The sequence below is a fragment of the Pteropus alecto genome, unplaced genomic scaffold, assembly GCF_000325575.1.
Source record: "Pteropus alecto unplaced genomic scaffold, ASM32557v1 scaffold87, whole genome shotgun sequence".
In the NCBI taxonomy this organism is placed as follows: Eukaryota; Metazoa; Chordata; class Mammalia; order Chiroptera; family Pteropodidae; genus Pteropus; species Pteropus alecto.
In genome coordinates, this window is record NW_006443225.1 from 11034613 (window position 1) to 11057043 (window position 22431).

The following is a 22431-nucleotide window of genomic DNA, read 5'->3' on the forward strand; positions in this document are numbered from 1 at the left end:
CTAAATTGGCCTGGCTATTTCTGAAATATGAAAGGGAGAAGAATAGATTTTACTCAAAAGCCCATATTCCTGCTCCCCCAAAGCCAGCAGATCCTCATTTTATAATATGGTTCTAGGATATGTGTCAAAAAGCAGTGCAAAACTCTGAATACAATCATTCTGTTGTTATTGCTCTCAATGGTTTGGGTATCAGTGGAACTTTCAGAATAGAGGTGAAAAGTGAAGTTTCTACCATAAAACAACTAAAAGCCAACTAACAAGGAATGACTGCATTCATATGAAAATTTGACATAGGAACCACAGGCAGTTATGAATAACTCAAATCTAGAATTTCCAATTTTACATTAAAAATTCTTTTAATTACTTGTAAGAGAAAGGCACTGTGCAACTTTTCAACTTAAACGTTGACCTCTGGCCAAAGATAATGTGTAATTTAAGTTCTTTAACGTGTTAAATAATTTTTCCATGAAAAATACTTAAAGCTAGGAATAAAAAATTTTAATGGACTGAAACTTTCTTGAATGTTTAGTATATCAATATTGAGATCCTTGACAAATATTTTCTAAGACAATAAAAATTGTTAAGGAGCTCACCAAAATCACATAAATAGGAACAAGTCTAATAGACAACAAAAATATCTCTTATTTGTGAAGCATTGTACGAAATAGTTTTACATACATCTTATCAAGTCTTAGAATAGCAGATATAATGACATGCCCATTTTACAGATTAAAGAACTTGAAGTGATTTACTGATGATGACAAGGCAGGTATGAAATGATTTAAGTGTAATTTTAGTAAGAAACAATCCTAAATCAAACGGCTGAATTTCCAGACTTATTAATTTAAAAGTATTAATTTTAAAATGATGTTTTGTAATTAGTTTCCCCACGTGCCCATAAAAGTTCTAACAAAAAAGAAACCCACTGTGCTGCCTATTAATTCGGAAACAAAGAATACTGCTGTTTTGAAAACCAAAACAAGAAATGTGATTTGAATAGCGACTGTTTCAAGTCGATAATTTTCTCTTCTATTCAGGACTTTTATGTATAAACTATTTTAAATAAAATAAATAAAAACCTCAACAGAATTCTGACCACGTGCCTGCCTAATACTACTAAAGAATTAAATATAGGTAAATCAAATATAAGGAAAACTAAGTGAAAATAAGCATTTAAAGAAATAATGAATCATGAAAATGATCTTTTAATAGAACTTAATATTTAGATAGAAAAGAAGGCACTGGCTATTCATTATCAACAATCTGCAGTGACTACAGTGAAAATCAACAAGAATGGAGTTACTGTTCTAAGTGTTAACTCCTACTGGTAAGTAAACAGATTCTGCTCAATAAAAGATATAGAGAAGCAGCAGCTACAGAGTCATGGAAAGAATACTGCACTATAAAGTCAGTGCCCTCGGTTCTATTTCAGGCTTGAATGCACAAGCAACACAGTAGAAAGCAGAGTTAAAGGCCCCCAAATGAGTCAAACCCCCAGGTTTGCTGCTGTATGAACTTTCTAAAACTCAGTTAACAGATTTTTCTAATGGAGATAATAGTATCCAATTGTCTGCTTCGTAAGAATATTAGGAGCATCAAAGAGGTGTTTTAAGTACTTGATTTGGGGCTGAGTTTAACCATTTTTTGTTTTTAGAGAAAAGTCTTAAATATGAAAAAGTACAAACAACAATATGATAAATATCCAATAAGCAACCATCCAAACCTGACTTGATGAAAACATTTCACAAATGTATAGTTCTTTCCAATTACAAGTAAGAACTTTTTAGAATAGCTAAAAGTTTGGAATATTGAAAGAACTTAAATTTGAGATAGAGGTACAGTCAAGTCAAAGCCTCCACTTAAAGTAGGCACATAGGGAAATTTTTTAAATGATATACATGCATACATATTTATTTGTAAATGCAAGAAATCTCTCTGAAAGAATTTGCTAGAAAAAGTAATAGTGTTAGCCTAAAGGGAAAAAATGTAAGTGAACAGGTAACAAGAAAACTTATTTTTCATCCTTCACATATCTTTTTGTACTTTTTGAATTTCATATCAGTACATTTTAATTATTTTGAGAAATTGAGAAATTAAGAAAAAAAAGGCAATAAAGATCTTCCTGAATATTTTTATGTTTGGTTCAATATTAAAGGCTGGGAGCTATTTATCTATTATTTCTATATCAATATTACTTTCAAATTTCAATATTTCTTTAAGATATAAAAATCCCAGTAAAAAATGTAGAAATAATATTTGAGTCTATTTTTCCCTATAAAAGCTCTAATTTTAAAATGAAAATGATTTGACCTCTAAACATTTAAATTATAGAAAAGTTTCCAGTAATGTTTCTAGTCTATAAGTTATGCTTCTAACAGTCACAAATGGAAAGACTTCTTATATTATTAGTACATTTATATTTTATCGGAAGGTGCTACCAGTAATTATGCACATAAATAAAATTATCTTTCTAAAGAATCTCAAAAGTATAGACCAGAAAATTTTTATATTTATACATTTTTATTAAAAAAGTATAAGAAATAAGAAATAGATGCAGCATTGAACATTTTGAAGTTAATCAAATTTTCTTACAGTTCAGCATACAAGTGATTAAACCACAGACCCTGAAGAATGATTTTTAATCAAGATTTGGACTATCACAAACACATACGAAAATACCAAATTTGCATTTCTCAAAATTGTACGTCAAAACTTATTAAACACGCACACTGCTCGCACTTACCCACAATTTTAATCTCCAGGACACCATCAAGTCCACCTTTTCATGAGGCTTGACACTTAACAAAGTTGCAATACTAAGGTAGAAAGTCAAATGCTTTATTCTGTCCCTCCAAAATACATTCTAGAGTTTGAAAACATATTTTTGTATCTCTTAAATGAACAAACTTGCATATTGATACCACGCTTCTTGTAGCATAATTTTCAAAAGCAAGATAAAACAAGTAAGTTATACACATGAATATTGTCAGGCTTTAATACAGCTCTATTGTCCAAAAGAATAATTTCATTGTAGAAACTGGCTTCAATATATCTATTAGTTTTGAGCCAGAGTTCCTCAATCTCTATTCCCTCAATTAACTATCATTGCCCCTGTGGGGTAGCACAGAGAAATACAGACATACAGAATCCCTGCCATCCACCTCACCACACACACACACATATAGTCTAGGTTAGGTCCCCAGCTACCCAATTCAATAGTGCACTTCATTTCTCCTTAGGTGCACTGTTCATATATCTAATTATTTGTTCTGCATTTCCTACCAGATTATAAACTACGTAAGAAAAAAGACTATATCAGTTTCATGGACCAATGCATATCATAAGTTGCACATAATAAAATCTAATATTTACTGGGCAGTTACCAAGTGCTAGGTACTACTGTGGATGCTTTAAAATATCTTATTAGATACTCCAGCAACTTTGAGATCAATGCCATTATTGTCCTGACTATATACATGAGAAAATATATCTAAGTGACACACCCAAGGTCACACACTTAATAATAGGGTCAATGTTATTAAAATTGCATCACTAGACTGATAGTGGACACTCAATAAATGGCTGTTGAATGAATAAACGATCAAAAAATAGAGGACATAAGCTATATATGAAAATAATTTTTAAAATCCAAGATATTTTCAGGCCACTGGTATTTTCAGGCCTTAAAGAATTATAAAGTTCATAAACATGTCTAAGGCAAATAATTTGCCTCACAAAGAGAAAACAAAGCTGACATGTTCCTAGGCAGTGGCTAACCTCAATTGTTAGCCAAGTGACTCAATTCCTCAGGCCAGCTTTGAAAAGTAGTACACACTTGATTCAAATCCATGCCTTATAAAAATTATAAATTACTATATTCATATCAGAAGCTCAATAGTCCAAACTGCAAATTTTAAGTCCACCAATGTCAAGATCTCTCTACTTTTTAACATAATTAAACACTAAATTTCAAGGAAGAAAATATAATTAGTATAAGAGAATGACAGAATGGGAAGTATTAAGTAATACATCATCAGGAAAGCCCTACAAAGAAAGTGGTATCGGAGCTAAATTTTGAAGGACAAAAATAATTTAGGGAAGTACAAGGTACTGAAAAATAAAGTGCAAGGTAATGACAAACAGCAGGAGAGAAGAGCTGAATGCACATGGGGTGTTGTTGTCAGAAAAGATATATGCCCCTCAATAAATGAGAAGACAAAACCCCAATCAAAAAATGGGGCAAGAGATTCAAATAGACATTATTCCAAACAAGATACGAGTGGCTAACAGGCACACGAAAAGATGCTCAACATCATTAGCCTAGGGAAATGCAAATCAAAACTACAACGAGAGATGCCACTTCACAGCCCTAGAATGGCTATTATACATTACGGAGATCAACAGCATCAAATGTTGTTGAGGATAGGGAGAAATGGGAACCCTTAGACATGGCTGCTGAAAGGAAGTAAAATGCTGTAGCCACTGCAGAAAAGAGTTGGCAATTTCTTAAAAAGTTAAACAAATTTGCCACATAACCCAGCAATTGCATTCTTAGGTACCTATAGAAAGAAATGAAAACATATCCACACAAAGACCTGCACGTAAATGCTGAAAGCAGCATTATTCATAATCACCAAAAATTGGAAACAATCTATAAATGTCCACCAATAGATGAATGGATAAACACAACATCAATGCCATACAATGGAATGCTGTTCAGCAACAAAACAGGACTAAATATTCATAAATGGCAGAACACGGATAAAACTCAAAAACATTATGCTAAGAAAATTATTATACACAAGAACTATATACTGTACGATCCAATCTATATGGAAACGTCCTGAAAAGGCCAATCTATAGAAAGTAGGTAAGAAGTTGCCATTGTAGGGATGGGGATTAACAGTTAATAGATATGACATGTAAAATATGCCTCGATAAAATTGTATTAAAATCAAAAATGACACATAACCTAACTGGAATGAAGGATGTGTAACAGAGTAGGGAACAAATGACATTTCATGTATATTCTATAACTGAATAGCTTGGCTAAAGATGCAAAAGCCAGTAAGCACAGAAAAAAAAAAGCCCATAACTACGAAATATTATGTATGCATGCTCCAGTAGCAGGTGACAAATTTTTGTTCTCCAAAAATTATTGCCCTCAGAAAAAACAAAGTCATCTTGTACCTGAGTCTTCATTAAGTCTCCCACTTCACAATGCACTCTTTTAACAGCTTTTAAAAACTTTATTATGAAAAATTCCAAACATTCAAAAGTAGAGAATATGAATCCCCATGTCCCACTACCCACCTTCAACAATTATCTTGTTCCATCCCCACCCTCATCTGCTTCATGTTCTCATTCCCCAATGAAGTCAATAAAGCAAATTTCAGGCACTTGATGAAATTTATAAAAATGTCACTATTAAATTACCTTTTAAACTTCAAAGAATTTATAAAACCCATCATCACTTTAGAAAATACAAAAATGTATAAAGGAAAAAGAAAACAGCCACCATAAACCTATTATATAGAAATAACTTCTGTTAACATTAAAATATATTTTTTCCTATACACATATTTTTAGTGTAAACTTTTTATTAAAGTATAACATACATGCTAGAAGGTATACAGTCTATAAGTGTTCAGCTTGATCGATTTTCCTTTGCAAATATACCTGTGTAACTCCGCCACTTTACTTTGAAAACCAAATGACTTAAGCAACTGTCTTAATATTATGTAGATTTTACAGTTTTGTACATACATTGTATATGCATCTCCTTGCCAATCACAATGTAGGCGATAAGAACATTTACTGACTAAATATACTGTCTCATTTAATCCTATAATAACCCTATAAGTAAGCATTACAGATGAAGAAGAGATCCAAAGAGACTTGATTACTTCCTTGTCTCAGATCCAATATACGGCAGAATCTGGATTAGAATAAAAAACTGAATACCAGCCAGGAATTTTTCCACCACCACGGCCTCTACACGAACAGTATGAGGAAAACAGGGAATGCTGGCCCTTCTCTCTTATTGAGACTACCTGTTCTCTTTTTGCTTTTCATACAACACCCATGGCCAACACAGATATTTTAAACAGAATTGTAACTTCTATAAAAGAATAGCTTAAGGAAGATAAGTACAATACTGCAGAAAGCCTTAGGAGGTCACCAAAGTAAAAAAATAAGTTTAATAATCTAACAACTCAAATTTTTTCAATTTTATGTGTTTACTAGGAATCAGAATACAGAAAAATCTCCATGACACTGGCTCTGGCAATAATTTCTTGGATATGACACCAGAAGCATAGGAAACAAAAATAAAAGTAAATTATCAAAATTAAAAAGTGTACATCAAAGGACAATCAAGAGCAAAAAGGCAATCTAAGAAATAGGAGAAAATATCTGTAAATCATTTATCTGATAAGAGGTTAATTCCCAAAATATATAAAGAACACCTACAGCTCAACAAAAAACCTGACTTAAAATTGGCAAATAGACATTTATCCAAAGAAGATAGACAAATGGCCAACAAGCATATGAAGAGATGCTCAACATCACTAATCATTAGGGAAATGCAAATCAAAGCCACAAATGAGATACCACTTCACAGCCATAGGGATGGCTACTATCATAAAATCAAGAAGTAACAAATATTGGCAAAGATGTGCAGAAACTGGAATCCTTGTGCACTGGTTGTGGAAATGTAAAATGATGCAGCTGCTACTGAAAACAATATGGCAGTCCCTCAAAATATTAATATAACTCAGTAACTCCACTTCTGAGTATATACTTAAAAGAATTAAAAGCAGTATCTTGAATAGATAGCTGTACACCAATGTTCATAGCAGCATTATTCACAATAGCCAAAAGGTGGAAGCAACCCAAGTTTCCATCAGCAGGTAAACGGATAAACAAAATGTGTGTGTGTGTGTGTGTGTGTGTGTGTGTGTGTACACACACACATATATACATATGATAGACTATTATTCAGCCTTATAAAGGAAGTTCTGACAGATGCTATAACACAGATGAACCTTAAAGACATTATGTTAAGTAAAATAAACGAATCATGAAAAGACAAATACTGTATCATTCCATTTATAAGAAGTACCTGAAGTAACCAAAACAATAGAAACATAAAATAGAATGAATGGTTGTTGCCAGATGGGGGGTGGGTAGAGAACGGAGAATCGTTTAATGGGTAATGAGTTTTAGTTTTGCAAGATGAAAAGAATTCTGGAGATAAACATATTCACATTGTTGTGCAACGTTAACACCACTGAACCACATAATAATGGTAAAGATGAAAAATGGTTTGTGCAATTTACCACAGTTAAAAAGAAGGAAAAAAAGATAACTTGTTTTGGCCAAGATGGAGCAAGCCTCATTCCTCACAAGTCCTCCATCTTACAACTAAAAAGTCCTAGGGCATGTAACACAATAAACAAAGGAAGGCTCTGAATGGTGGCTTCATGAGACTTAATAAATAACAGTGGTAAATTCCCTGGGTTTTCTCTGTGCCTCCCATATATCCTGGATGACACGCTGGAAAAGCCTAACTGCTAACCACCAATAGGCACAGACCAAAATAAAAAAAAAGTCTCAAGAAAAGTTATCTCCTACTAGCCAAAGGACAGGAAAAGCAGCAGCCGTCAGAAAATTTTTATAACATCTGCCCTACTGTAGCAAAGACTAAAGAAAACTGCACTTGCACTGTCAGAGGGCCTGAGGGGGTGGGAGCTGGACTTATGGGCCCATCTGGTGGCAGTGAGGCAGGACAAGTGACCCCAAGCTTTTCTCACTAAGGTGATGTCAGTGGGGCTGAATAGGCAGTTAAACTTCCAACCCCAGGAGGCATCAAAGAGGAAGAATGAAATGCGCAAGGAAGTGTTGGTAAGCACTCCCCTTCCCCCACCGGGGTGGTGTCGGCAGGGGCCGATGAGGAGGAACTGAACTTCAGGCCCCAATCCAGAGGCAATTATACAGTTCAAGTCGGCCCTTTGCTTTCACCTACCCTAGCGTCATTCTTCAGGGAGTAGCAAGGAGCTGAACATCCATCCCCACCTGGACCTGTGCACTATACCTAAACAAGATGACTGTTTGTAAAGTAAATATTAAGTAGGATTCAGAATCCCACAACACCAAAATATCCAAGATACAACTGAAAATCACACCAAGTACCAGAAAAATCTCAACTTCGATGAACAAAGAGAATCAACAGATGCCAAGTCCACGCTGACACAGATATCAGAATTATCTAACGAGGATTTTAAAGGAGCCGTCATTAAATAAAAATGTTTCACTGAAATTTGAAACAAATGAAAAATCAGAAGTCAGTAAGGAAATAGAAGATCTAAGTAAAATTGAAATGAAAATGTTAAAACTGAAAAATACAATGCACAAAATTAAAAATTCACTGAAAGGACTTAATAGCAGAACAAATATGATAGAGGAAAGAAATCTGAACTTGAAGACACAACAATAAAAATTAACCAATCTGAATAAAAGGTAGAGAAGATATTGAAAAAAAATTAACAGACCTGGACTTAATAACAAAGAAAATGTATTAGTCATATTATCAAGATTTCAGAATGAGAGGAAAAAATATGGAGCTGAAAGAGCTAAGAAGAAATAACAGTTGAACACTTCCCAAATTTGACAAAATGTACAAACCTACAGATTCAGGAAGCTGAGCAACCCAAATAGAACAGGAATCCAGAGAAACACATGCCAAGACACATAATAATCAAACTGGAAAATTAAAAACAAACAAAAATCTTGAAAACATGTAGAAAAAGTAATTTATTATCTACAAAGGAACAATGACGTAAATGACAGTGGAGTTCTCATTAGAAACTACGGAGGCCAACACCTGGAAGCAGTGGCACAACTTCCAACAGCTGAAATAAAAGAACTGTCACCCAGAATTCTATATCCAGTAAAATATCTTGACAGAATAAAGGTAAAATCAAGACCCTCTCAGAAAACAGAAAACAAAAAAAATTGCCACCACCAGATCTACCCTAAAATAAATTTTTCAAACTGAAAGGAAATGGTAAAGAAGATAGGAAGTATAAAAATATAGGAAAAATGTAACACTACCCTTTCTCCTCTTGGATCTTCTAAACTATGTTAGACATTTGAAGTAAAATTAAAACACACTGTCTTATGTGGTTCCTAAAGTATGCAGAATAAATAGTTAAGATAATAGTATAAAGAGGTAAGGTAAAGAGCTAGCTGAGGTTTCTACAGGTTACTCAAACTGGTAAAGTATTGACGTCAGAATACTCTGACAAGTGACGTATGGATAATGTAATAACTGGAACAAGCACTAAAAAAGCAAATATAAAAGATACACTCAAAACTCTATAGAAAAACCAAAATGAAATTTTAAAAACTATTCAAGTAACCCACATAAAGACCGTAAAGAGGGCACACAGGAAAGAAAAACGGAAGAAATAAAAGAAAACAAAAGTAAAATGGCAGAATTAAGCTCTAACATATCAAAATTACATTAAATATGTGAGGCCTAAGCATAACAATTAAAAGACAGACTTAGGCAAACCAAATTTAAAAAATATGAATCAATTATATGCTACCTACATGAAACTAACTTCAAAATACAGGTAGGTTGGAAGAAAACAAATGGAAAAAAATACCACATAAACATTAATCAGAAGAAAGCAGAAATGGCTATAACACTATCAGATAAAGGACAAAGAAAATGATCAAGGTCAAAGAAAGACATTACATAATGATAAAAAAGTCAAGAAACCAAAAACACATAGCAGTCCTATGTGTGTATGCAACAAACAAGAGTTTCAAAACACATAAATCAGAAATGGATAAAAGAAAAAAATAGAACAATTATAGCTACAGTTGGAGACTTCGATGCCCCCTTTCACAACAAAAGAACTACGAGACAAGACCACGGAAGATAGAACATCATCAATAAGTTCTAAAGTTACAGAACTTATTCAGCAACAAAAGACCTCACATGCTTTTCAAATGCCCATGAATATTCACCATGATAGTCCACACCCCAGGCCATAAAATAAACTTCAACAAATTTAAAAGAACTGAAATCACACTGCGTGTATTCTCTGGCCACAATGGAAAAGAACTAGGACACTGCTAGTGGAAATGTAAACTGGTATGGCCACCATGGCAAACGGTATAGAGGTTCCTCAAGAAATTAAAAATAGAACTACCGTATATGATCCAGCAATTCCTCTTCTGGGTATATAACCAAAGGAAATGAAATCATTACCTCAGGGAGACATATCTGTAATCCTATGTTCATATTATTCACAATAGCCAAGATATGCAAACCTCCTAAGTGTCAGTCAACAGATGTATGGTTAAGGATATGATATATAAATACATACAAACACACGCACACACGCGAATATTTCTCAACCTCACGACAACATTCTGAACCTAGAGGGCATTACACTAAGTGAAATAAACCAGACAGAGAAAGACAAATACCACACGGTATCACTTATATGTGGAATCTAAAAAAACCAAACTTATAGGAATAGAGAGTAGAATGGTAGCTGTCAGCAGCTGGGGTGTGAGGGAAATAGAAGTTGGTGAAAGAGTACAAACTTTCACTTATAGGATGAATAAAGTCTGAGGATCTAATATATAATGTGGGGGCTAGAGTTCATAACACTATTGTATAAGTGAAATATGCTAAGAGAGTAGAACTTAAGTGTTCTTACCAGTAAATTTCAGAATATTTTTTAAGAGAGAGAAAAGTTCTCAAATCTAAGCTTGCACCTTAAGAAAGTAGGAAAAGAGCTATATAAACCTAAAGCAAACACAGAAATAATAAAGCCATGAGAAGACATCAATGAAATTGAAAATAGAAAACTAGAAACCTCTAGCAAAACTGACAAAGTGAAGACACAAATTACCAATATCTGAAATAGGGTATCACTAAAAACATCAGACATTAGGGCTAGTATAAACAACTCTACACACACAAATTTGACAAGTGAGATGAAATAGACCAAGACCTCAGAGGAATACAAACTACCATAATTCACCCAACAGGAAATAACTTGAATAGTTCTACGACTCAAAGATACTTTCCTTTTCTTACACATCTGGGAAGCCAAATTAACAGTGACTATCCTAGACACAGTATTTGGGGACATTAATTTAACTGAATCAACAAAACCTTTACATTAAGAAGTTGTAGTCAAGCACACTAGTGAGGATATCTTAATTACACAGAACAACATTAGGCATGCATCAGTGGCAAAAATCAAACAAAGCTCCTTATTTGCTATTAATAAACGATTATATAATTTTAATAAATGTTAAAGACTGGTAGAAACCGCTTGGAAAAGCATTAAAAACAGCAGCAGCAACAAAAAAAGGGATATTCGATTTAATATAAAATTTAAATCTGCTTAGTAAATATCCATAAATATAATTTTAACTTAGTAATAAAACAGAAAAAGACTTTTTATAAAAACACTTTTTATTAAAATCAAGGAAAAACAACCAAAAAGAATTATAATGGTGATGATTTGAACACCTAACTTTTTATAGGTAAATCAGATTTTGGCATATTAATTACCTAATCAAGTGTACTTTTTGAAATGTAAAAGAATTAAAAATTGAAAAAATAGTTGTTTTAACTATTTCAACAGGAAAAATAACTCAAGATATATCCACAAATAAGAGTTTAGGACAGCATACTTCCACAGATTCATTGACTTTAAGAGAAGCATATACTACTTATTCCTAACAAAACTAACTTTCCTTCTAATTTGCCTTCAAAAGTCTTCTCCAATAACCATAGAAATGGCGGTAGGAACAAGGAGAATAAAAATACTTTCATTTCATATATGCAAACACAGATTCAACATTGCATTTAGGAAAAAATACAACTGATAATGTAAATTTAATTTCTGTAGATGTATCTTCTAGCAAAATGATTGTAGAAACAGTATTTACTATAAAACTTCTCATCTCTGTACTCTGGTTTCTCTTCAAATCATATAAAAGTTCTCATTTCTAATCATTATAAAACACCTAATTTGGACACTGGTATATATTTTAAAAGCTTAATTATTAACTTCTAGTTCATTACTAACTGGTAATTACTAGGACATGCATGTAGTTCCATTTTCATTTCTAAAGATATAAGCTAGAAATTACACATAAGCTTTTGCTTGTCATTGCATTAAACACACTCAATTATCACATAAAAATTAACATTTGAGGAACAGAAGCATGAGGACTCAACAAAATAGATGAAACAAAATAATCAACTTCTTCCCAACTATAATACTTTTATCTGATATATAAGAATAAAAGGTAAGAAATTCTGATTAAGTTTTATGTTAGTAAGATCCTAAGAGTAAACATGAGAGCATAAACGAAAATCCTAAAATTATTTGGAAAAAGAATCAAGCAACATTACAAAAAAAAAAACAATTAAGGGGCAATAAGGACTAATCAATCCTACCACATACCATGTCAGGCACTATGCTATTATAATTAAGAATCACTGATGGAACAAGATGTGATAAAATGCTTTTTAACTTAGTCACTGCTTTTCAACACCTATCAAGTCAAAGAGAGAAAATGAACTTATTAAACACATTCCTCATATTATACTCTAGTAAATCTCACTAAAAAGAGTATAAAAAAATCAAAATTTATGGAAAACAAAAGTATACCTAATCTTAACTATAAAGAAGAGTTTTTATGTCTTTGTTTTCTACTTTTAGAATAGAAAAAAACTGCAAATGAAAGATGAAAAGGAATGGTTACATAAAAGCAGATCAAAACCAAAACATTTCTAAAGCTGGCAAATACCCTGGTCTTATTTTCCTCAGTACTCTACTGTACACTGCACCCAGCATAGGTAGAGCATATTTATGGCAATTTTGCCTAAAGATCAAAAGCCACAAATGACCATACTCTAAACTAGCAAGCTCAATCTTAAAGCATTTATTTTAAATAATTCTGCACAAACACTAAAAGAATTTTGCAGGGATTAATAAAAAATTCGAGAAAATCTGTGCAGCAAAATTTACATGTAAATGTCCCCAAACTCAAAAACATTTAAAGCAACGACACATTTAAAAGTTATTAAAATGCTAGGTAGGACGACAACACAGATATATAGAAATGCATTTGAAATAAAGACTATACAACTGGAAATTATGACAATTACACAATAATTATATACTTATAAAAAGCCAGTGAGGTATACGACCAGTTATTTTCACAGTCTTATCTGTAATTTCCCAAAAGATGACATTTTACTAAGACTGTTTTTATTTCGATTCTTAAAATGATTTGAAAATGCTATAAAATACTAAAATAAAAGCAAGTGAGAGTATTTTTTAAAGGTTAGGAATTGAGGTACAATAAAAATCAGCCTACCCAGAATCCCTGGGAGAGACACAGGACCGCTGAATTTCCAAATGGCTTAAACTTAAAACCTCACTTTAAAATTCTGTTTAAAATCATACAGAGAAATATACATGAATCCGTCTGATTTCTTAGGCAAAATACAGAATAAAATGATCTGACATGATGGACTTAGGGATGCCACTGTGAATCCACAATACATAAACACTCTCAAGATTCACTGAAAGGTGCAGAGCAATATTTTCCTGTATTTGCTGCTGGATGGTTCTTTGTTATGCATTTTGCCCTTTCTCAACAGTGCCTTTCTTTCTGTGGAGGCCCTTTCTCTTTTCATAATTTGTTACTTATAAACTGTTTTGTGATTAAGGGTACAGTTTAGTTAGGATGGCCACATTTAGCTCAAAGGTGCTCATGTTCCAACACTGCCAAACACAAGCTCTAAACCTCAGTTTCTTCATTTGCAAAATGCAGGTAATAATAGCACCTAAGCACATAGGGTTGTTTCAAGGGCTTAGATAAAGCCAAAAAAAAAAATATCTCATTGGCACAGAACTTGGCATAAATACTCAATAAACATTAACTATTCTTTTCCTCCTAGTATTGCCTTAGAAATTCTTGCTCGATTTTTTGAGGAAGACATCTGTTCATGTATGTTAATGTGTGTAGAATAAAGTCTGGAAAAAATACCTCAAAAAGTTAACACTGTCTCAATGAAATAACCCTTCAATCAACCAAGATGGCTAAAATAAAAAAGACAACAAATGTTGCCTGGTAAGGATGTATGAGAAACCCTGACACCTTGCTGGTGGGAATACAAGGTGGTACAGCTACTTTGGAAAATAACTTAGTTTCTTAAAAGGTAAACTTAAATTTATCATATGACCCAGCATTTCTACACCTAGGTATCTACACAAGAGAAAAATTTAGGTCCACATAAAGATTTACAAATATTCAAAGCAGCATTATTCATTCAACCCAAATGTTCATCGATTGGTGAATAAATAAGCAAAATGTGGTAGGTACGGCCGCACTACTACTATTTAGCAATAAAAAATGAAATGCTGACAACCTCAAAAACATTATGTTGAGTGAAAGAAGTCAGACACAAAAGACTACATATGTATGACTGCGCTAATAAGAAGTATCCAAAAAAGGTAAATCTAGACACAAAGTAGATTACTGGATGCATAGAGCTGGGGGTGGCAACAGGGATTAACTGGGGTGATGGAAATGTTCTAAACCTGGATTATGGTGATAGTTTTCTAACTCAGTGAATTTAGTAAATATTACTTTTAAAATAGGCAGATCTCAGTGTGTAAGTTATACCTCGATAAAGTTGTTTTTTTATAAAGTTAACAATAGCTATCTCTAGTTAGCAGGGTCATGTCTTTCCATGTTTTACTTTTGAAATTATTTGAAGAAAATTTGTTTATTAAAAAGTAATAAACTGCCAAGTTTTTTGGACTTCTGTATCATTAAAAGTAAACAGACTCAATAAAAGGGAGAGGGACTCTCCTCTGAATAAAGTGCTTGGCCTTCATGATATCTACTTTGTCAGCTTATATTTTTATTGATTATTTAATTTCTCAGCAACTCATCTGGATAGATGAGTTATTAAGTGAAGTCTCATTGTATACCTTTTCAGATTCAAGGTTGAGAGAAAAAAATTGTCCCACATGGAGTTTTCTAAAGATACTGCCAGAGGTAGCACTGTTATATAAGTATTCTAAAGATTGTTTTTCACAACTTTTCCTGAATAAGAAGGTAACAGACTATATTAATTCTAAATCTAAGCAAAACAAAAATATCAAAAGTAGAACATAAAACTTTTGAATACCTGAGCCTGGGACTTTTTTTTTTTTTTTTTTAAAGAAACTATTTCAAGAGATTCATGCACACAAATCCTCAAAATAATTGCTTTCTTGATTTATGAAACAGAGACTAGCTAAAGACAGCATTTGATTGTTTAAACAGACACAGGCATACTCCGTGTATATTGCGGGTTCAGTTCCTGACCACAATATAACGTGAGTATCTCAATAAAGCAAATCACATGAATTTTTTGGTTTCCTAGTGCATATAAAAGTTATGTTTATACTATATTGTAATCTATTAAGTGTGCAATAGCATTATGTCTAAAAAACAAAGTATGCACCTTAATTAAAAAATACTGTATTGCTAAAAAATGCTAACCTTCACGTGGGCCTTCAGTGAGTCATAACCTTTTTGGCACCATTAACTTGCTTGACGCAGAATTGCCACGCACACCTTCAATTTGTAAAAAAATGCAGTATTTGCAAAGGGCAATAAAGCAAAGCCCAAGAAAATGGTATACTCTATAAATGTAAGTTCAGACAGATCATCCTGGGTCTGAAAAGTTACAGTTAAAGGAACTTTTGTTAGTTTCCTAGAGCTGCTTTAACAAATTACCACAAACTAGGTAGTTTAAAACAACAGAAATTCATGCTCATAGGTCTGGAGGCCAGAGGTCTGAATTCAAGGTGTCAGCAGGGTCATCCTACTTCTGAAGGCTCCAGAGAAGGATCTTTCCTTGACTCTTCCTGGCTTCTGGGGACTCCCTGAGTTTCTTGGCTCATGGCAATGTAACTCAACCTAAGCCTCCATTTCAGTTTTCTTCCTTTGTGTGTGTCTATGTTCTTCCTCTACTTACAAGGACATCACCCTAAATCCAATGTGATTTCATCTTGAGAGCCTTACTAATTACATCTGCAAAGATCTGGTGCCAGCAAGGGACCAGGCCAGTTGTGTATTGTAATTAAAACTATGTGAAAGGCTTGTTCTCTGAGGGAGAAAAACCTCACTGTAAAAATCTCTGCCAACTCAAATTTGAAATTATTTTGTGCATTCTCAGTAGAAAATATCCTACTGTATCATCGGGATATTCTATCATTAAAAAATTCTTAAATACATGTACAGCGTTGGATGAAAATATTTTACAGTACAAACTTATTCCCCAAAGACTGTCTCTCTCTTAGTGTTCCCATCACAGTGAATGCCCTCTCAAACAACCCTGGACAGCTGTGGCTACAAGACCATTGTCGCACAACCAACCCATCAGCAAACCCTGCGGACTCCTTTGAAGTATACACCAAAAGCAACCAATTCTCTCATCACCAGCAGCCTAGTTTAAATCACTACCATCTCTGGCCAAAGTTAGCTACTCAAAATCTAAATCTGCGATGTCACTCCCCTGTATAAAGCTCTCCAATGGCTTCCATCACAGATACAGTAAAATCCAAAGTCGCCCTCTCTACCACTCCTGTCCTCACATCCCCCAGCCACACAAGCCTCCTTTCACGTACCAAGCACGCACCCCTCTTGCCGTTCCCTCTGTCTGTTCCATCTGGTATCTGAAAGGCTGAATCTCTTTCTTCAGTCACTTCTCTGCTGAAATGTCACTTCATAGAAAAGGCGTTTCCTGACCGCCCTATCTAAATTTGCACTCCCATTCTCCCTTTAACCTTCTGAACTATTTCTTCAGATAATAACAATCTGACAGTATTAGTTTGTTTTTTTTTACTAACATCAGCCTCAACCCACTAGAAAGCATGTCCCATGAAAACGTGTCTGGTTCACTGCTATATGTCCAGCCCTGGAACAGTTATCTGGCACATACCGCTCAGTTCAACAAATATCTAAATGATATGCCTACTTATTCATGTATTACTTTTTCAAATATCTCCTCCTCTGTTTTGTAAGGAATACTATGACAAATATTTCCCCCAAATTATTTCCCATTCATATTTTTTTTCTGCTTTGAAAAAACAATTACCAACAGAAGTGTCTTTACAAGTTAAACATTATCAGGAAGCCTGCCAGCAGCCTGCCATGGATGGGATGGGACAGGAGTTAGCAAACAGTCCTCTGGTCTTGATACCACTCTTAACCTACTGACTCTTCTTCTTCCCACACTATCACCAGGACACCTGCTGTCCCCAAACACAGGAACGCTTCTGGAGAATTCTCTCATCTGTTCGGGCTACTGTATCTACTTTGCCTTTTTTTTCCCCTTGAACAGTGTCCCATAGTAAATTCCAAGGAATTTAATGTTTCCTAGTGGTGCTAAGAGCCTTAACAGCCACTGAAAAGGGTCAAAATTAGGAAAGACTGCCTTAAGCAAAACTGAATAGGTATCTTTCAAAAAGGACTGTTCACAATCCTACGTTAATGTGCATTGTAAGGCTTCACACTGTAACCCAAACTTATCTTTTTCAACTCAAACTTAACAGACTCTTCCTTTCAGTCATTTCATTCATTATACTCTTCTTTCCTAGCTACCTTGAAAACTGTGGTAGCCTGGCTTACTGAAAACACCTCTTACTTTATATATCAAGGAAAGTTTAAAAGGAGACTTGATAATGGATTTAAATTATAATTAAAATGTTCACTGTCTGCAGGGTATTATTTGGGAGTAAGTCATTATTTATTCATAAATGGTGGAGAGTGACAAAAATGAATAAAATTACCAAAAGTAGCATAAAACTAGGGCCACAAGCACTCCAATGATTTCTCCTCCACCCATACATCCCTTTTTTATAATACCACTAACTAAAATAAGGTTGGGATTGGAGGGGCAGAGGAAGCAAGTTTTAAAGATTTTTAGCCTAAATATTATATTTACGTTTCTGGAGGAGGCTATAATTAGAGGTAACAGACTCTTACATAAGAAAACGAAATCAGTAGGATCGCTTTAGAACATGATGAACACCACAAATTCACATTGTTTGATGTAAAAATTACTTCCCTAACAAGTCCTTTTCTCCATTATTATCCTATATCTCCAAAGGGAATCTACCCTTATCACTGCCTCTACATGCCTACCTTGCCTCTCAAACCTTCTTCTAGTTACCCCTTTCATTCCTGTATCGGTGCCAGCTTCCAACCTTGAACTCATTCATCCTAACATTTGCAGAATATCTTCATAGATATCTGATGGTAGAAGCAGAAGTTGAACTAGTCACACCCTTAACATCGAAGAAACTCCTGAAACAGAGGCCTGACTGGAATATGGCCCAACTGTACTCTCCCTGTGAGATAAACAATGCTACCTTCAAGCCCCATCCCACAACAATCCTAAATTCTTTGAAACTAAAAATAGCTCGGCTGTTGTTCCATCTGCCAGCAGATGGCTGGACTATTTTTAATTCAGGATTCTAAAAAAAATCAGGCTAAGCCAGGGCAGCCTAGAAGCCCTCCCTGTGCGTTGCATGTACTGCAGAGAGCTGTAGCCAGGCAGGGACGAGAGAGGGCAACCTGGAGCTGGTCTCTGGCCCGCGGACTTCACCCTAACGGTAACAATGTAGCTGGGAGGGGTTGGTTCTCTCTCCTCTTTTTAAAACCATCCCTTACTTCAAAATAAAGTCGGAAATATAACAATTTTAAATAATCTGCATACCTTTTAAAGGTTTCCTTATTATTTTTCTTTTTGTAAAAATAAAAAGTTCCTTTACGTAGTATTTTTGAGAATGGATTTAGTTTTAACAAAGTAAAAAAATCTCGAATCTAGTTAAGATTTCCTAAAAGCTATACTTTAACAAAAATATCAAGTATTCTTAAAAATGTGATGAACTGTAAATTCAGGAGTATCATTTCCAGAAAAATCTTTTTAAAATTCACATTTCTATTAAAAGGCAACTGAATTTTTGAATACCAGTATTCTGAAATCTACTCACATGCCAATAAAATGATTTTAAAACACAAGAGGATTAAAAGTTTAACATACTATATATTTTCTTGTTTACTGGCCATCTCCCTTCAGCTCCACGGTAGGTGCTCAATAAATATGTGGGCGGGGAGAAGAGATGAAAGCAGACAGGTGTATACGGAAAGGTTATTTAGAGAGTAATTACAATGGTTATAACAACACCCACCGCCGTATTTCTACCACCCAGCTCCTACCAGTCACAACGTGTAAATCAGGGATGTCCAAACCAGGCCATTTCAGTTGACTTCCCCATCACGCCTGCTGGCCACACACAGATATCAAGAGACCACAGTGGGCCTGGCACAGGTTTCAGTAGTGAAAGGGGGAAGTCTATAACAGTTTTCTGGGACAATATGGATTTGGGGATCCCTTCTTATTGCAAGACAGTATACTTTCTGCAAAGGTCAAATGGGTTATCCCTATCAACTTAGGTTTGGGTGATAGTGTAGATGGATGAATAGAAGGGAAGAAACAACCATGGATTAACTACCATGAGATTGCTTAATGGTTGTAGGAGGCTAAGTGTAACTTCTACGAAGCGTGAGAAAAAGCCTTGTACAATCTCAACTAAAGAAAGTACTCTGGTGCCTGCCTGAGTAGTCACATTCCACATAATAAGCTTCTGCTAACTATATGGAAGGGGCAAAAAGGTAAAAACTGGCAAGATCTGGAATCGACAATCCTGGTATAGCTGGCACACACACTACCAAGTAGTTCCTATGTCTAGAAATGACAAGGACCAAACTATAAAACCTGTAAAGATGCCAATCAAGAATGGCAGGAATACACATTGCACCAAGTTAATACAACACTGCATCCACGTTCATGGCACGTTAAAGGAACTGTAACCTTACAATCATTAAGTTCAATATCCTAATTTTACAGAGAAGGAAGGTAAGGCCCAGGGACTTGACTGTTCTGCAATGTAACAGAACTGGGATAAACCCGGGATCCTGAATTCTCCTTCCAGAGAGCTCTCCATTAAAACACAGAACTTATACTAGCATTTTGGAGAGAAAAAATACGCATACGTACACGTACACACACACACACACACACACACACACACACACACACTCCATTTCTTCAGTCTAATAATTACAATCTAAGTATACTAAAAAATATATTCTAACATGAAAAATCTCTTAAAAACTAAAACTTTAGTTTGAATCTCAAGTGCTTTTAACCTGCAAATTATTCAAAAACCTACATATAACAGTTTTAAAAATTCTGAAAATAACTCCTTCCCTCATCCCACCCCAATATCCTTTCAGGACCCAGATATAAATTGAAGTTTTACCACTGTAGTGACTTCTCATACACCTCGAATAATCTTTCATTAGTTATAAGAATAACAAAAGGTGAAATTCTGACCCATGAAAGGCCAAAAAATTAAACTTAAGGTAACTACAGATTCAAAATTTTTTAAATGAAATTCTCTTGATGTTTTTTATAGCACCACCTTAAAGTATAAAAAAATAAAAAAGGTAAGCCTTAGTATATAGCAAGTTACGAAGTAGTCTTCTACTTATTTTAATAACGAAAAGGCAAAGTTGCTTTTAAGCTGTCTTGACCCTTTAATTTTGTATACATTTCAGTTATTCTCGATTTCTTTCCCTTGGACACTTTTTCCTAAAACCCACTTAACGAGCTTCATTTTCTTGTCAATTTGATCTTGTCTATTACCAGCGCTATAAAATAAAATGCAAGCATTAGGAATTCCTCTGTGTTAAATGTCCTGGTCTCTCAAACGATTCTATCTTTGCTGGATGCAGTATCAGTGTTCCCCCGTGACAATTCCTCGTCTGCCTGTCCCCGCTATAGGTATTGTTCGGATTTACCCTGCTGTGGGCTTCATCACACTAGCGCTTTTCCGTCTGAACTATAAATCATAATTCAAGCTTGAGAGCAGCTGCCACTGTCCAGACATGTGGCTGGTGGGTGTCATTGTCTTTTTCGTTTACCCCATTTCAAACCCTCCCTTCCTTGTTACTGAAGCGAGCTTATCTAAAAGTCCTTTCCTTCCCCCGCTCACATCGCCACCCCCACTTCTTAACCTCTGGTCTTGTTCTTCCAGGTCAGCTCAGTCAGATAAAACATTACTCTTATGTTTTTCCCGTGGCGAGGCGGCGGAGAGATGTCAGAACTCACTGCACCTCTTGCAAACCCCTTTTCAAGACTGTCAACAAGGGAACAACTTCAGCCTATCTTCCCAAAGTACCATGACAAAGTTATTGAAATTATGATATGGAACCCTCCCCGTGCCCGATCTTGACAGATCAGCTCCACCGGAATTTCCAAGCTAATAAAAACCAGCTCATCTTCTGCTTCATCACAAAGGGTGATATTCTGGCCGCACCGCATGTCCCACCCACAAAAATCTTCTCATATTCAAGTTCACTGCAAGCCCTGCCTCTTCTCCCGAGCCCAGCTAACTGCCCTTCCTCTTCACCCTGCCCCAGCCCCATCCAGCCGAGTTACTGTCAACTGCAGCCAGGCAGCAGAGCTGAGGCGGGGGGAGGGGGGCCCTCGAGGTCAAGAGCCAGGAGCGCCCACCCAGAGCCGGCCCCTCGGCGACCTCATCTCCCACGGGGCGCGGCACCGCTGCCCCCTGTACCCCGCGGGCCTCCGCCCCGCTCACCTAATGCCACCTCGCACGCTTTGCGCAGCTGGGAGTGATGCGCCTTCTTCACTTCCTTGTCGGCCAAAATCTTCTCCAGGGCCCGGGTCAGGAACATGTTCTTCGTCTTCTTCCCCTCATACATGGACGCAGAGAAGGAGGCGGCGGCTCGTCCGACCCGCGGCTCCCAGCGGCTGGACGGGAGGAGGAGGGGAAAGAAAAGAAAAGGCGAGGGGGTGGAGGTGGGGGCGAGGAGGCGTGGAGGGCAGCGGCAGGATCACAAGGGGGCGGGCGGGACGGCGAGGAGCACAAAGGTCTTCACCGCCCGAGGGGCGCCCTGGAGGGCTGCGCCGCGGGGACCGCTGCTTCTCCATCCCTGGCCACGCCGTTCACTCGCCCCTCTGGCCCAGGAGCGGCGAGGGAGCCCAGCCCGGGGCGGGGTGCTGGGGGGGACCGAAGGACGAGGCGGCGGCCTAGAGGCCCGAGGAGCGCAGGGTTGCCCTGGCTACTGTGGGGATTAGCACCCGGCGCGGCCCCGAACTGGCCTCCATCACCGCCGACCTGGCCCGGCCGCCATGTTGGGAGGAAACGACGCGTCACGCAGCGGCCGAACGGCTGCAGAGGAGGAAGCGGAGGCAGCGGCAGGCGCTGGCAGCCCAGAGGGGCCGCGGGG

General features: G+C 36.1%; 1 protein-coding gene across 2 annotated transcripts in view; it reads right to left on the reverse strand.

The window, feature by feature from the left end:
• Nucleotides 1-22423, reverse strand: part of ARFGEF1 (ADP ribosylation factor guanine nucleotide exchange factor 1) — a 99118-nt gene extending 76695 nt beyond the window's left edge. The window contains exon 1 of one of the 2 annotated variants that reach the window (XR_003043665.1): nucleotides 21780-22124. Coding sequence is in view for 1 of the 2 variants with exons in the window: in XM_006924016.3 (XP_006924078.1) it covers nucleotides 21780-21903 (124 nt within the window). In the remaining variant the exon portion in view is untranslated. Of the gene's footprint in view, nucleotides 1-21779 lie in introns of both variants that reach the window. The other variant, XM_006924016.3, reaches the window with a different exon arrangement.
• Nucleotides 22424-22431: the final 8 nt, after the last annotated feature.